Source organism: Dromaius novaehollandiae, chromosome 1 (assembly GCF_036370855.1).
Source record: "Dromaius novaehollandiae isolate bDroNov1 chromosome 1, bDroNov1.hap1, whole genome shotgun sequence".
Taxonomy (NCBI): domain Eukaryota; kingdom Metazoa; phylum Chordata; class Aves; order Casuariiformes; family Dromaiidae; genus Dromaius; species Dromaius novaehollandiae.
Window position 1 is genome coordinate 54,061,118 of NC_088098.1, and position 13,529 is coordinate 54,074,646.

Here is a 13,529-nt window from a genome sequence, read left to right on the forward strand (position 1 = left end):
TCTGCTCCCGCCTCCTGTGACAACGCTCATCTGAGCGTGGCGGCTGGGCAAAGCACAGAGCAGCACCTCCCTTGCACAGTTGCACAGGGACCACAAGCTCCAGGTTCCCAGGCTCGGGTGCTGCCTGCTCTCTGCAGAGCTAAAGCATCCCACAGCATCAAGGCTCAGCTTTCTTCTAAAGCTCTGGGAGGTAGATTGTTTAAGCCACTCCTTCACTCCTGCTCTATGAGATATAAACCTCTTCTCATTTCTGGCTACCTGCAGCTGGGACTTTCCTTGCTCTGCACTAAGAGAGGGTGTTGGTGGCCAAGTTATGTGGCTGGCAAAGGAACTAGCATCAGAGCCCAGACAGGAAGTGGTCAGCTCATGAGCAGATGAGACAAACAGCAAAGGAAAAAGAGGCGGAAGGGCCACTGCACCTGCGCCCTGCAGTCTCCAAATGGGTAGCTCAGAGTGGAGGTCCTGCGCTCTGCTCCTCCACCTGTCTTGAAGGGTGAGACTCCAGTGAGCGTGTAGCAGAAGTGCTGCTGGCATCTCCCTTTTCAAGGTAGGACTCGTAAATGGAGCCCCACTCTTCCTGCCCCAACACCACCTTGCTCTAAACCTGGGGCAACATGGAAAGGCACACCTGCTACTCAGCTAAAAAGCCCCACAGGTGCTCCTAAGGGGCATCATGCTGACTGCAAGCAGACAAAGTCTCCAAGGACCTATTGCGAAGGTGCAAAAGGGCTCACCCAAACCTCCATGCAAACCAAACAACTCCCTGGGCAGCACTGCGTAATGTAGTGACCAGGCCGAGGCCTCTTTCCTCCCACACAACATCTTGGCAAGGCACAAGGGGCGCTGTGGACAGATCTGTTCCCACACCATAGCCTTCAGTAGGGAGAACATCCCTGCTGCTTCTCAGAACAGACCCCCTCTCCCTCCACCCCACCACCCTTGCAAGCTTGCAACAAAACTGCCTCATGGAGCTGTTTCTGAGAGGCAGCCCTGGGGAAGAGGAAGTACTCCTACAAGCAGCAGCTGCCTGCCTGCTAACAGCCACGCAGGCTGTGCTTGAGCAAGGGGGCAGGCAGCCCTTCATGGCCACCCCAACCCCAAGCTCCCCCCCCCCCCCCCCGACCCCTGCAGACTGCTGGGCACCAACCCCTGCCCACCTTCTCCTCCACCCACGGCAGGGGAGGGAAGCAGGCAGCACCCAGCTCTCAGCATGGAAGTGACTTGCTCTCAAACAGGAATTGAGAGCAGCTGGGGGACTTCCACAATTCCACTCTCCCCACTCCTGCAAGCAGGGACAGCCAGGGGGATTAAATAGATGAGAGCAGTGGTAGGATTTGAGCCTAAGACACTTGTGCCTGTAACCTACCACTCTCAGGGTAGAAACAACTTCTCTGAAGTCCAGGAGGATGAGGGGAAAATTCATTCCCTGGGTCAAAAGGCACAGGGAAAAAGATCAGGAAAGAACTCTCTTTATTTCCCATAAATACAGCAGATTATTCGCGCCGGGCGTTTTGTTTTAAATCTTTGTTTTTTCAATTTACAGAATTTGCACTGAAAATATATACAAGTCTGTTCAAGAACCAAACAAGATCTGCAAAGAAAAAACCCATACAAAACCCTGAAAAGAGACCAGAAAGGGAAGTAAGACACAGCAGAACCCCAGCAAAGAGACCTTGCTTCCCCCTCTCCTCTACCACACAACACACCCAGCTCCGAGACCTCTCACCTTCACTGCCCCCAAGCCAAGAACGAGCACCACCCACCGTCCTCCATCTCACACATGCTCCTTCTACACCTAGCAAGCCGATACAAGATGCAGTTTGCTTACACCTCTAAAATCAGGCCCAGTTAAAACCACCTTAGGGAAGGGAAGCAGCTCCTGTGGTCACAAGTCCGATCAGAATGGGGATTGCTCTGGACATGCCACCCCCTGGTCTCCTCTGTGCCTGCAGATCCCTGCTCTTGTGTCACAGTGATCGAGTGCCTGGGACGAACCCCCTGCCCACTGCTGCAGGCAAAGGTGCACAAGGCACAGTCATACTGCCCGCCCCAGTGAGGACCTGCGCTCCCAGTGCAGTTCCTTAGTGGTGTCGCCTGGAGATGGGCTGGTGTCCGTCCAGTCTCTCCCCAACTCCAGCCCATCCCTTTCCCAGCTGCAAGAAGAAATCAAAGAGCTAAAAAAAACCCTCATAAAACCCTCCTAACCAAACTGTTTAGCATAGCCAGGGGGAGTAGGATGACTTGCTGCTTCCCTTCCCTCTGTCTGACAGGACTCAGAGGCTATGGGAAGACTTAAACCCCTAAAGAAGGCCCCTTTGAAACATGCCCCTTTCAGGGTTGGCACACAGGACAAACAGTTACGATAGTCCAACAGCGATCCCAAATGGTTGCTGTAGTAGATAAAGCATACGGGAAAGGTGTGTGCTTCCTCCCTGCTGGGTTCAGTGCTAGGAGCCAAGGAGCTACAGAGATGATGTAGTCAGGGCAGGCATAGAGTAAGCTCTTCCCAGCCCTGAACCCAACAGGTTCCTAACCCCAGGGTCCCTCTCCCAGCCCAACAGCTCTGCCTGCAGCTGGAGGGAGGGGGACACAGAAGACTACTCCCCCTCCCAACTCAAGCAAGGACAGCTACCTGCTCTCTGGTGCTGGAAAGACACTGACCCCAGCCCAGTCCCTGTTCAGCCTCATGTCCCAGAGCTGGCTGTGAAAATCCCAGCAGACAGGGAACCACTGGTACCCAGCTTGAAGAAGTGGGGGGTAGGGGGAACCCATCTGAGCTCAGCATTTGCTAACGAGAGGGAGCACTGCAGAGCGTGAAGCAGCTGAAGGGTCAGGAAGGATGGAGGGGACAGAAAAGGAAAAGGATCTTCATTTACTAGGCCTTTGCTCCAGGCTGAGTCTGCTAAAGCTCCCCATCCTTGTTCCCCACTGCACCTAAAGGAGGAAAGCAGGGTTAGAAGAGAAGATGAACAAATTGGGGAGGGAAGGAAGCCTTCAGAAGAGCAGGGAAGGCAACTGTTCACCCACAGTAAGCTTTCAACTCCACTCCTAGTCACACTGGATGAACATCTCCTGGCATCTCTGCTCTCATCCTTCAGGCATGCTCCCTCTGGCCCTTGCCCAGCCATCTGGAGAATAGAGTGTGAGCAGCAGCCCCCACCCACCCTCCCCATCTCCTCAGGGTGCTGCAGCCTTGCAGAGCTGGCTTCCCAAGGACTCTGCAGAGTAGTGCCTGCAAGGGGTGGCTCTAGAGGTTTCCCCAGGAGTCTGGTGGGGGGAACTGGTCCACATCCCCCATTTCATTGTAGGTTTGCTCTCCCATGGTGAAGGTCAGCTTGTATCGTAGCCTCACTTTCTCCTGGAGATGAGAGAGAAAAGAAAAGCAGTCAAGAACAGGAGCGGAAAGGCACGAGGCACAGATGTCTAGAAAGCTGCAGTGAGCATAAGGAATAGGGACAGGGGAAAGGGGAGCCAGGCCTTGCCTAGGCAACAAGACCAGCCTGCTCCTGCCCCAGGGATAGCACGGTTACCTTCTGCGGGTTAGCGAGCAGCAGGACTTGTGTGATGGCACTAGGATGGACAATGGGGTTGAATGCTGGCAGCTCTGTGCCCGAGGGAGGCTGCAGCTTCACTTTCATCACCTAGGGAAAGAACAACATCCCATGTACCTGAGAGAGGGACTTGGCTGCCAAAGGCCCTGCTCCCACCAAGTATTTAGGGAGCTTCCACTCTGTAGTCAAAGAGAGAGGTATTGTGCTGGTCCCTGCTAATCTGAGGGTAATACAACTTGCTCTCAGCCCCTCAGAGCGCTCTCCACCCACCCTGCCTTTCCTACAAAGGAAGGATCACATGGCAGCTTAGTTTGGGACACCTGAGCCCCAGCAGCCCCCTTACCTTGGGGACAGCAGATTGAAAGACAATGTTGCGGATTGGCTGCGGGGCTGTGCTGAGCATAGAGATCACCACCACAAGCACATCAGGCCTCTCGGGCAGGGCATCTTTAGCGAAGTGGAAGAGGACGCGGAAGCCGTGCCGATCATACACCGTCACAGGGAGGATGCTGCCTGTGGGAAAGGCAGGGACAGGCACCAGTCAGCCAGGAGGGAACTGGCCCTGCAGCAAACTCTCCCCATAGTCCCTTGTGTGGAGTTTGGGTTAAAAGATGCCACTCCTCTTCAACCTCCCAAAAATCCAAAAGGCAAGAAGTTTCCTCATATTCCTCCATTCCTTGTACATGCAGTTTGTTCCACCCTCTTCATACCCTCTCCAGGTGCTTTTTCCCTGATTTGTCTGGTTCTCTTCCGAACAGTCCATCCACCCCCAAACTTGTCCCACTCTTCCAGCCTACTTACTGGGTTTGATTGACTCCAGAGGCACAGTGATGTTGGCCAGCGAGATCTCCTGTGGCAGGGTAGTGGCAGGAGACCGTGGTGGGACCGGAGTACTTCCTGTTGGTGTGGTGGCAGCTTTTGGAAGCGTTGCAGGGGCAGGCAGCTCTGAGGCCGGGGGCAGCGTGGGGTTGGGAGAAACACTCTGGAGCACAGGCAGGGGACTGGAAGCGTGGGCCGTGGTGCCAGAGCTGCTCTTGTTCTGTAAATCCCTCAGGGTGAGCCGTGGAGGTGGCTGCTGCTTCTCCCTGTATGGTAAGAGAGAGCAAGGAATCAAACAGGGCACTGGAATACCTGTGTCCAGCACCCCAGAAACAGAAGAGATGGTCAAAGATGCAAGATTGCTCTGTTCTCGCTTACCACCGCACTTGTTGTGACTCTGGAGGCAGAGACTGTTGCAGCAGAGTCTTGCCCAGGAGGTCTAGGTCATGCAGGCCACTGGTGAAAGAAGGTTTCGGGGAGGACGTGCCAGCATCTGCTTTGATTGGTGGTGTTGCTGTGATAGGGGCGATGCCAAACTCGCTGCTATCCGATGACTGCAGAGACAATGCACAGGAGAGCCCCCCAAGCAGTCATATCAGCATAGCCATCAGATCAGGGATTCCTCCTTACCTGTTCCACATGTTGCTTTCACCACCCGCCCCACCTGCTTCCATGGCTCCCAGCATGTTACCTGGAAGCTGTTCCAGCCACTGCTGTCACCAGCCTGGGCAGGAGGTGGTGCTGGGTCATTCAGACCTGCCAGGGAAAAAGCAAACATGAAGCCTTGCTGTCAAGTTGGTAAGGGCACTAAATGGGGCCTGAATAAGGCACATGTAACTGACATCTCTGGTCAGGCAGGACACACAAGCAACAGGGCAGAACTACCAATATGCTCCCCATCTCTAGCCCCATCCCTGCATGGGAAGGAGCAGGAAGGATGATAGTGTTGTTTCTCTCACACTCTAGTTCCCAGTGCAACTGGCACAGACGTAAATACTACTGGGTCGGCAATCTCCATTTGCACTTGCATGTGGAGGATGTCTAGTTCACACTGTTGTACCCAAATCATTTACCTTGGGAGACAGACACACACTCAGAAAAACTGGATTCTAGAGCCTTCTAGGATTGGCACCTCACAAGGCTTCCACATGAGCCGTTCTGCAAGTCCTGTGTGTCTACTGTCAACTCCAAGGAGTAAACACCAAGAGGTGGGGGTGGCCCACCCTTGTGATCCCATCTGGTGATGGGCATTGCATCACTCTTGATTTACCTGCCAGGTCAGTTTTTCGAGAACAAAGCAGAGGGCAGATCACTGCAGGTTTTCCCTGATTAGTCAGGAAAACACCATGGGAACTGAAGCTCAGAATCAAATCAGGGTTTTTCCTTCCTTTCTACCTCACACTAAGTGAGGATCACCTCTTGGTCTTTCTCAATTCACCTCTCCCAGAGCCATCCCTCACTCATGCTCCTACATCAGATGAACCATCCACTCAGACTCTCATTCAGAGCTTTTGCTCCGCTCTTCTCACCTAAAGACATGAGTTCATCATCCAGCAGGGAGACAGAGCCAGCTTGGTCAGGCACAGGGACTGCTGAGCCACGTGAGAGGGTGGGCAAGGCTGGGTAGGAAGGACCTGTTGCTGGAAGGTCTAGACCTGACAGATCCAGAAGCGCTGAAGTGCTGCCTGCAAAGAAGGAACGGGGTGAGAGAAAGAAACTCTCTTGGGCCTCTTAGTGTGTGGACAGCCAGCTCCCATCCCTCCTCACACCTGGGAAAGGGAATTCCCCCTTTCTGCTCTCCCCTTCAACTCCCTCTCTTCATGCATCAGTCATCTCCACTGGCCATTTCCTCATCTCATCAACATCACTTTGACCTCCTGCATGTTTCACCTTTCCACATCTCTCAAAATCTTCTCTTACACTAGAGAAAACCAGCAACAGGGCCCCTGTGCCGGATCTTCCCATCCCCATCTGCCCGGCCTCCACACCTCGAAGGGGACCAGCCACAGTCTCCCCGTTGATTTCTTCTCCCCGCACAAGCTGCTTGTAGAGATTGATCACCTGTGTCAGGTTGTCATTGGCTTGCAGGATCTCCGCTGAAATGGAATAGGTGGGAAGTAAGTTTGAAGAGAGGTAAGAAATGAAGAGCATGACTTTAACACCCCACTCTTCCTTGAAAGCAAGGCCCAAAGAGCTGATAGCAACTCACTGCAAATAGCATTTTTGCCATTGTTGCTGCAAGGAGTATGGGGGTGCATTGACACCTCCACAGCACTCTCAGGAGGGCAAGTGCAAGCGCTATTCCTACAGTGAAGTGAAAGAAGTCTGTAATGCTGCTGATTGGCGTCACGTGCCCCTGCTCAGCAGCAAGCACAGATTAACTAACCTCAAACAGAATGGCAGCTGCTGAGAAAAGCCATGCCATGGGCAGCCTGAGCAGAGATTCCCTGGGAGAAGATGAAGGGAGCAGGGCCAGGTCTGCTTACCTAGAGCTTCATCATTGTCTTCTGTGTCACTGGCAAGTCGGAAAAGCATGGGCCTCATGCGCTCACAGCGCTGATACAGCTCCTGGGGAAGAGGAGAAAGGGGCACTGAGGTGGTAAGCAGGAAGCTCAGCTAGGGGTGCAAAACAGGCAGGAAGAACTTAGGAGGGCTGGGGTGAAAGACTGCACCCACCCATCAGTGTTAAGCCCCAGAAAAATGCCGAGATGGCTTTTCCTCACCTTCATTAGGTCCTCATTGCTCTCTGTTGTCTCTCCCTTGCTGTAGCTGGTCACCATCTCTGTCAGCAGCTTCACATTGTTGTTCACCTCCTCAATGGCATTCACCCTCTTGGAGATCTTCTCCATGCGTTTCTGGTCCTGGAGGGCAACCAGATTGGGAGGGGTGTCTTTGCTCTTGTCCACAACTTGGGGAGAAAGAAAGCTGGGCCAGCCTACACACCAATTCCCTGGACTAAAGCACAGCAACACTGCCCCCAAAAGAGCTCCCACACCAGTGGAAAACTTCAGATCATCTCTGGTCCAGCACTTGCCAGATGGGGTGGATCTGCTGCAGATCTAGTGCTGCAGCAGGGCTTGTGCCACAGAAAGTGCCCAGAGCTGTTCCTCCTAGAAGCCAAGGCATAGCAGAATTTGCACAGAGACTCTTTGGCACCTACTGCAAAGTTCTGGGCAGAAGCTCCATGTGCCTGCATGAGGACAGAGACTCAATGCCCTGATTCCCTTCCCCTGGCTCCAAGCATCAGCACCCAGATCATGCCCCCCTCCCCCCCCCCGACTTCTCCCCAGCCACACCTCCTGAACCATCTCCTTGATGAGCTTGTTGGCAGCCCGGAGGTCCTCGGGATGGGAGCTTTTCAGAAGACGAGCCAGTATCTGCAAAAGAGAAGACACCTTTAAGCCCAAGCTGAGGGGTGGCAGCCAGAATCACTCTGGCAATACTAGAGCCAGTGAAGTCCCCAGCAAACCCAAATCTGGCTGAGGCAGGGGATGACAACAACCACTTGAAAACCTAGCTGGATCACTTGTGGGCTATCAGAGACCAAGGAGAGAAAAAGCGCAACTGGTCTTCTTCCCCCTGTTGTGGTAATAGAGGCTTGAAAATCCCCTGCATTCAAAACCTGCCCCAGCCTGCTGGTTATGCACTGCAGAGACCCAGAAGCACAGCAATATTAGTACTGGGAAAGAGAAAAACTGGGTTAACACAGGGAATTGCCACAGGACTGTAATGGACTCCTATTCAGACCTCTTTACACACTCCTTTTGCAGCTGTAATTGGTAAAGAGGCAGAGCTCCAATTTTCCTCACACACCTTACTCAGTGAACAGTTCCACAGGCCACCTACAAATCCTCACTGGTATGTTCTCCATGACACCTCCTTGGGGAAAGGGCCCACAAAGGCAAAAAATTATCTCATACAACAAACTTTGATCACATCTCTGCTTCAGAACTAGAACCAGAGGAGCCCAAAACTTGCTTAAACATATCACCATTAATAAAGCAGAGAAGTTTATCTGAGTGGTGACCCAAGGAAAGGCAATATAGGATGGGTACACGAGGGTATAAGCAGTTGGCCAATAAACAGATTGCAGGGGTGGGGGTGGGGAAGAGATTACAGTAACAGCATGTGGGTCTGGGATCAATTTAGACCACATAGCCAGATAACTCAGCACACTAGGGACAGCACACCAGCGAGCCTCCCAGAACCTGCTGGGCTAATGTCACAGCACTTCACCTTTTGCAGCATCCTGCAGCTGAGAGCTCCAGAGGTCAAACAGATCTACATACCCTATCTCTGGCCATTTCCTTAGTCCTGACTTAGGTGCAGGCCCTCAGCATTCCTGTGATGCACTTCCTGAAGCATGGCACAAGGAGCAGGGGCCTTGACTCTTTCTGGACCTTCAGCGGGACAGGAGATCCTGGAGGGGGGGAGATGCTGACTTCTGACCCTCTCCCTGAACAGAGCCCTTACCTTGGATTTCTCTTCATCATCAAAGATGATGTTCTTGGGCCGAGGAGGAGGTGGTGGAAAAGGAGCATCATCAGGCAGTTTTGGGTCACATTTCACAATTCCTGCAGTAGAGACCGATGGAGAGGTCATGAAGCCTTACCCGCTGGGGGGGATGACACTGTCACCTAGGATATTTCTTCTCCAATGGCCCAAACTCAGCTGGGACTAAGGGGATTTGGGTCTGTTCCTGCCATCCATGATCCTGGACTGTGTTTCCATAGCAATTCTTTTTTTTGTCAAGAACCTCCCCATCAATATCCTGTCTCCTCTGAAAAATCCAAAGTCTACTGCCAGAGCACTCATAGTGCTGCAGCCCCAACTCCTTCCAGTGCCCCCTCTCCAGTAGGGAGGAGACAGATATCCCCTCCAACCCATGAAGCAATTCAGATCACAAGCAACAATCCCTGTGCAGCTAGGATCGCCAAGGCACCCATTTCTTTTCCTGCCCCTGTTGCTGAGACAGAGCCATGGATGTGCTGGCTCTGAGCATAAGGAAAAAAAAAAAAGAAAGAAAAAAAAAAAGAATCTCTTTCAGGCTCTGCCTGGACAAAAAAGGATGGGAGGGAAAAAACCTTAAGTCAGTCCTCCCTCACCAGTCCACTGCCTCTCACCTTGTTTCTTCAGCATCTGGTAGGCTTCAGAGATCTTCACCTCGTGAGGCAGCCCTAATGTCCAGCTGTACATCAGCTCCAAGATCTTTGACTTCACTTTTTCTGGTGTCCGGCTGCCAAGATACTAGAAGAAAAAGAGAGAAGAGGTGGCTTGGAGCTGATCTGAGCTGTTGCAAACCTGGTGTCTTCATCCCCTCCCCCAGGAGAAGTGAGATAGTTCCCAACGGCACTAGGACGAGGAAAGAGGAAGCAAGCAGGAAAGCCCACGAGGCCCTTGCAACATACCCCTGCTATGCTTGGTTTCCAGCACAGGAAACATAACAAGTGAGAGAAATGCTGGGCCAGTAGCCCCTCAGCAACACCCAGGGACAAGTGGGAAGGCTCAGGTGGATCTTTGTTACTTTCTGAAGGAAACTGCCAAAAGGTACTGCCAAAAGGAGATGCTTTGCAAAGCAGCCCTTCAGGATTGAGCAGACAGCAGGGCTTGGAGGGGAAGGACTGTGGGCAACAGTCCTTGGGGCCCAGCACTTTTTCCTCAGCTGCACTCTCTGGCACAGAGTGCCTGACACCCTTTGTGGCTGCACAGATCCCACACAAACAGCAATCAGCAGTGAGATGTCCAAATTCTACAGCTTTCCTTCTGCCATGCAAGCATCCTTTGCCCTTGTCCAATGGGTCTGCTGTGCACTTGTGGAAGCAACATGAATAAGCCACCAGAGACCAGTGACCTAAGGTGTACACATACCCTCTAGGGCACCTAGCAAGAGGACTTTAGGGTGTTACTGTTCCTGGCTGTTCATCACCACAGGTCAGAAGCTGTGACTGACAAAGGTTCTTCCTAGTCTTATTTGGTTCATGTTCCCTTAACTCTGTATCTGCTGGTGACGTGAGCTAACTGGCCTGATTGGAGAGAGGAGCATGCACAACTTGTTCTGCTGTGGGAACAGCAACAGAGGAGCAGGTAATGACTTTCAGTGCTTCAGATGGACTCTCCAGAGCACCACTGACTAGGCCTCGACCTGTCCTCTTATAGGGTCACAACGAGGCTGAGACATCCTGGAGAGATGTAGTCATGGTGTCAGGGCTGAAAAAGGTTCCCAAGCACATGCAGCACAGACAAGGCCCAATGGAGACATAAGTAACGTGACTCCCGGCACACAGTGAGCTCAGGAGCCTCACAAGCATTAGCTGCATTGTGTCTAGCTGGTCCTGAACTTCCTGCATCAAGAATCAGCCTGGAGCAGAGGGGTAAAAGCTCACTTTCTTACTGGGAAACTCACCAGGGAATAAGGACTACATCTCTTCCTAGTATTGTCCTGTTCTCCCCATATCCCAGTGTATACCCAGCCTTTCTGCTCGGTCACTTCTTCCCAAAGCCCTACTGCCACCAGGCTTTAGTCCCCTCCAGTGCAATCCCCTGGGACCCACCTTGGGTGACACCACTTTGATGAGCTCATTGAGGAAGCGAAACTTGCCCACCTCGTCGTGGAAGCGTTTGCCACAGCTCTTCATGCAGGACTCCAGCACCTGGGGAGAGGGGCCGGGTGACCCGGCACAGGGTCAGTAGACTTGGGAGCCAGCCCTCTCTGGCTACCCCCTGCCAGGCACAGAGCTTGCGGCTACCCTCACTGCAGCCAGGACGGACACCCACTTCCCCTCCTGGGGTGCCAATCACCCTCCCAGGGTAGCAAGGAAAATTTCCTCTTTGGGATCAGTCTTTGCAGAGGTGGCTAGGCAGTCCATGGAAGGGGATAACCTTAGTGTGTACAGCCATCACTGAGGTGGAGAGCGAGAGCTCACAGACGCTCAGGTTTCACAGCACAAATCCAGAATATGATCAAGGGAACAAAAAGCTTCCCACTGACTTCAACAGGCTCTGGACCACGGTGTTCAGTAGGCCATGATCTTTCCCAGAATCAAGACCTTTCCTAGCAGCCACCCACTCCACTCCTGTGCAACCATCTTCAGCCCCTCCCACACAAGAGCCCAGATGTATCAGGACTTTCTCAGACCAAGACAGGCACTCAGGAGTTCAAAGCTTCCCTTGCTCCTCAAGTCAAACTGAAGCAACTCCACACCCTGGCCCTCCATCTAGTTCTACAGCCTGCAAATGCCCTTACCGTGAGGGCCTGGATAGCTTCCCATTCCTGCGGAGACTGGATCTTGTGGGCAAGAAGTCGGGTAGCAAGTGGAGGACTGGAAGGAGTGGGGGGAAAAAAGCTAGCTGGTTAATGATGAGAAGGCTGGTACCTGTGCTTCCATCTGAGTACCCAAGGGTGAAAAGCATGTTGCAAGTTTAAGGTACTGATAAGGCCTCAGGCCACTTCAAAAACTTATGAGAACCTTCTTTATTATACTAAGACAGCTTTCTCTGGAGTAAAGCACAGCTATATCACAGCTGCTGGAGACAAAAAAAGGCAAATCTACATGAAGCTCTAAGGAGTCTCTAAAGCAGAGAGGAACCCCATGCGTGGGAATACAATTGCAACACTAAGGTAAAGGACTTTGAACTCCTAGGATCTCAGATCTGCTGTTCCCCACAGCACATCTCCAGAGCAGCTGTGTAGCTGCCCTCTGTACCATCTCAGGTGGAAGTGTGCCATCTGCTGAAAACTCTCCTCCTGTTCCTTAGAGGACCAGGATCCCCCCCACACTACTTTCAGGCACTTCATGCCTATTCAGCCCTCAGGATAATCCCACTGAATTTTACCAGGCAGCAGATGACAATCCAAGCCCATGATCCAAAGCAGCCTGGGGAAAAGAAGCAGCACACTTACCCCTCTAGCTCCTTATTAAGCTGCTCACAGAAAGCATTGATACCATCCCAGTCCAGGTCCTTGTTCAGGGGATTTGTGGCTCTGTCTGCAGAAGGGAGAAAAGGAAAGTGAGAAGGTCTCCCCAACCCCCCTCCCTGGGGACATTAGGGGTAATATTACTCCGATTCCCTCTCAGTCAGCCCCATCGAGTGCATCAGTGGAGCACAGTGTGCACAGAAAAACATACACCCTGGGCATCCATGTCTTCACACACAAGCCCTGTGCACAAACTCTTTCACCACCACCTCCCTGTCAGTGCGCTTACACTGTTCTCCAGGGCAGCAATGCACATAGTCCCATCGTTACCACACGGACACCACCCTCAGGTGCATGGACCCGTCCACAGACACCACACGTGCACACAGGCACATCCATCCACCCTTCGTACACATCCCTGATGCCTTGATTTGCATTAAGATGCACTCTTCCCACGTACGCACACATGCTCTCACACTTTGCACACCCCAGCGTGTACCCTCCCACTCCCTCTCCACATACCTGCAGCCTCCTCACACCTTGCACACCCCAACACAAACACAAACCCTCCCCCACATCCTCACAGCCTCTCACACTTTGCGTATCCCAGTGCTCATTCCCCTAGATCCTTGCAACCCCCTCACGTACCCCTCTGTGCATATCCCTAACGTGCCCGCACCCCCCACCTGGCACATCTGTGCATGCACCCCATCAGCGCCCTGCACACCCCTGCGTATGCACTCCGTATTCCTGCACCCCTTCACACCTTGCACACCCCGACGCGTACACCCCGTAGCCCTGCCCCCCTGCACATCCCCCACCACACCTTGCACAGCCCAGTGCGTGCACCCTGGTGGGTGCACCCCACAGACCTATACCTCCCTATACCGTACACCCCCCAGTGTGCACCCCCCAGACCCATACCCCCCAGTGTTCACCCGGTATACCTGCACCCCCCCACACCCCGCGGTGGCATCCCCACACCCCCCTTCCCCCGCCCTGCGGGGGCAGCCAGGAGGCCGAAGGCGGCGCGGCCGGGCCGGGCCGTGCCCCGAGGAGGGGCCCTGTCCCCGCGGCACTCACTGATCCGCGCCTCCAGCGTCTCGGGCTCCATGGCGGCCGGGCCCCGCCGCTCTCCTCAACGGGGCAGCGCCGCGCCGCCGACCGCCCACCCGGCCCGGCGCTGCCGAGCCATCGAGGGCGCCCAGAACCGTCTAGAGCGCCGCTCCGCCAGCCTCACCATA

At 53.5% G+C, this 13,529-nt stretch overlaps 1 protein-coding gene across 1 annotated transcript; it reads right to left on the reverse strand.

Moving 5' to 3' along the window:
• Positions 1 to 1,453: 1,453 nt before the first annotated feature.
• GGA1 (golgi associated, gamma adaptin ear containing, ARF binding protein 1) lies at positions 1,454 to 13,510 on the reverse strand. The gene is made up of 17 exons (XM_026112574.2): positions 13,369 to 13,510; positions 12,271 to 12,355; positions 11,614 to 11,689; positions 10,922 to 11,020; positions 9,494 to 9,617; positions 8,844 to 8,944; positions 7,667 to 7,747; positions 7,094 to 7,231; positions 6,857 to 6,938; positions 6,359 to 6,466; positions 5,900 to 6,055; positions 5,062 to 5,126; positions 4,749 to 4,924; positions 4,353 to 4,636; positions 3,895 to 4,064; positions 3,531 to 3,641; positions 1,454 to 3,358 (listed from the first exon to the last, which is right to left on the reverse strand). Exons 1-17 carry the CDS (start codon positions 13,397 to 13,399, stop codon positions 3,248 to 3,250), a joined length of 1,998 nt encoding a protein of 665 aa, XP_025968359.2. The 5' UTR covers positions 13,400 to 13,510; the 3' UTR covers positions 1,454 to 3,247.
• Between the last annotated feature and the right edge of the window lie 19 nt (positions 13,511 to 13,529).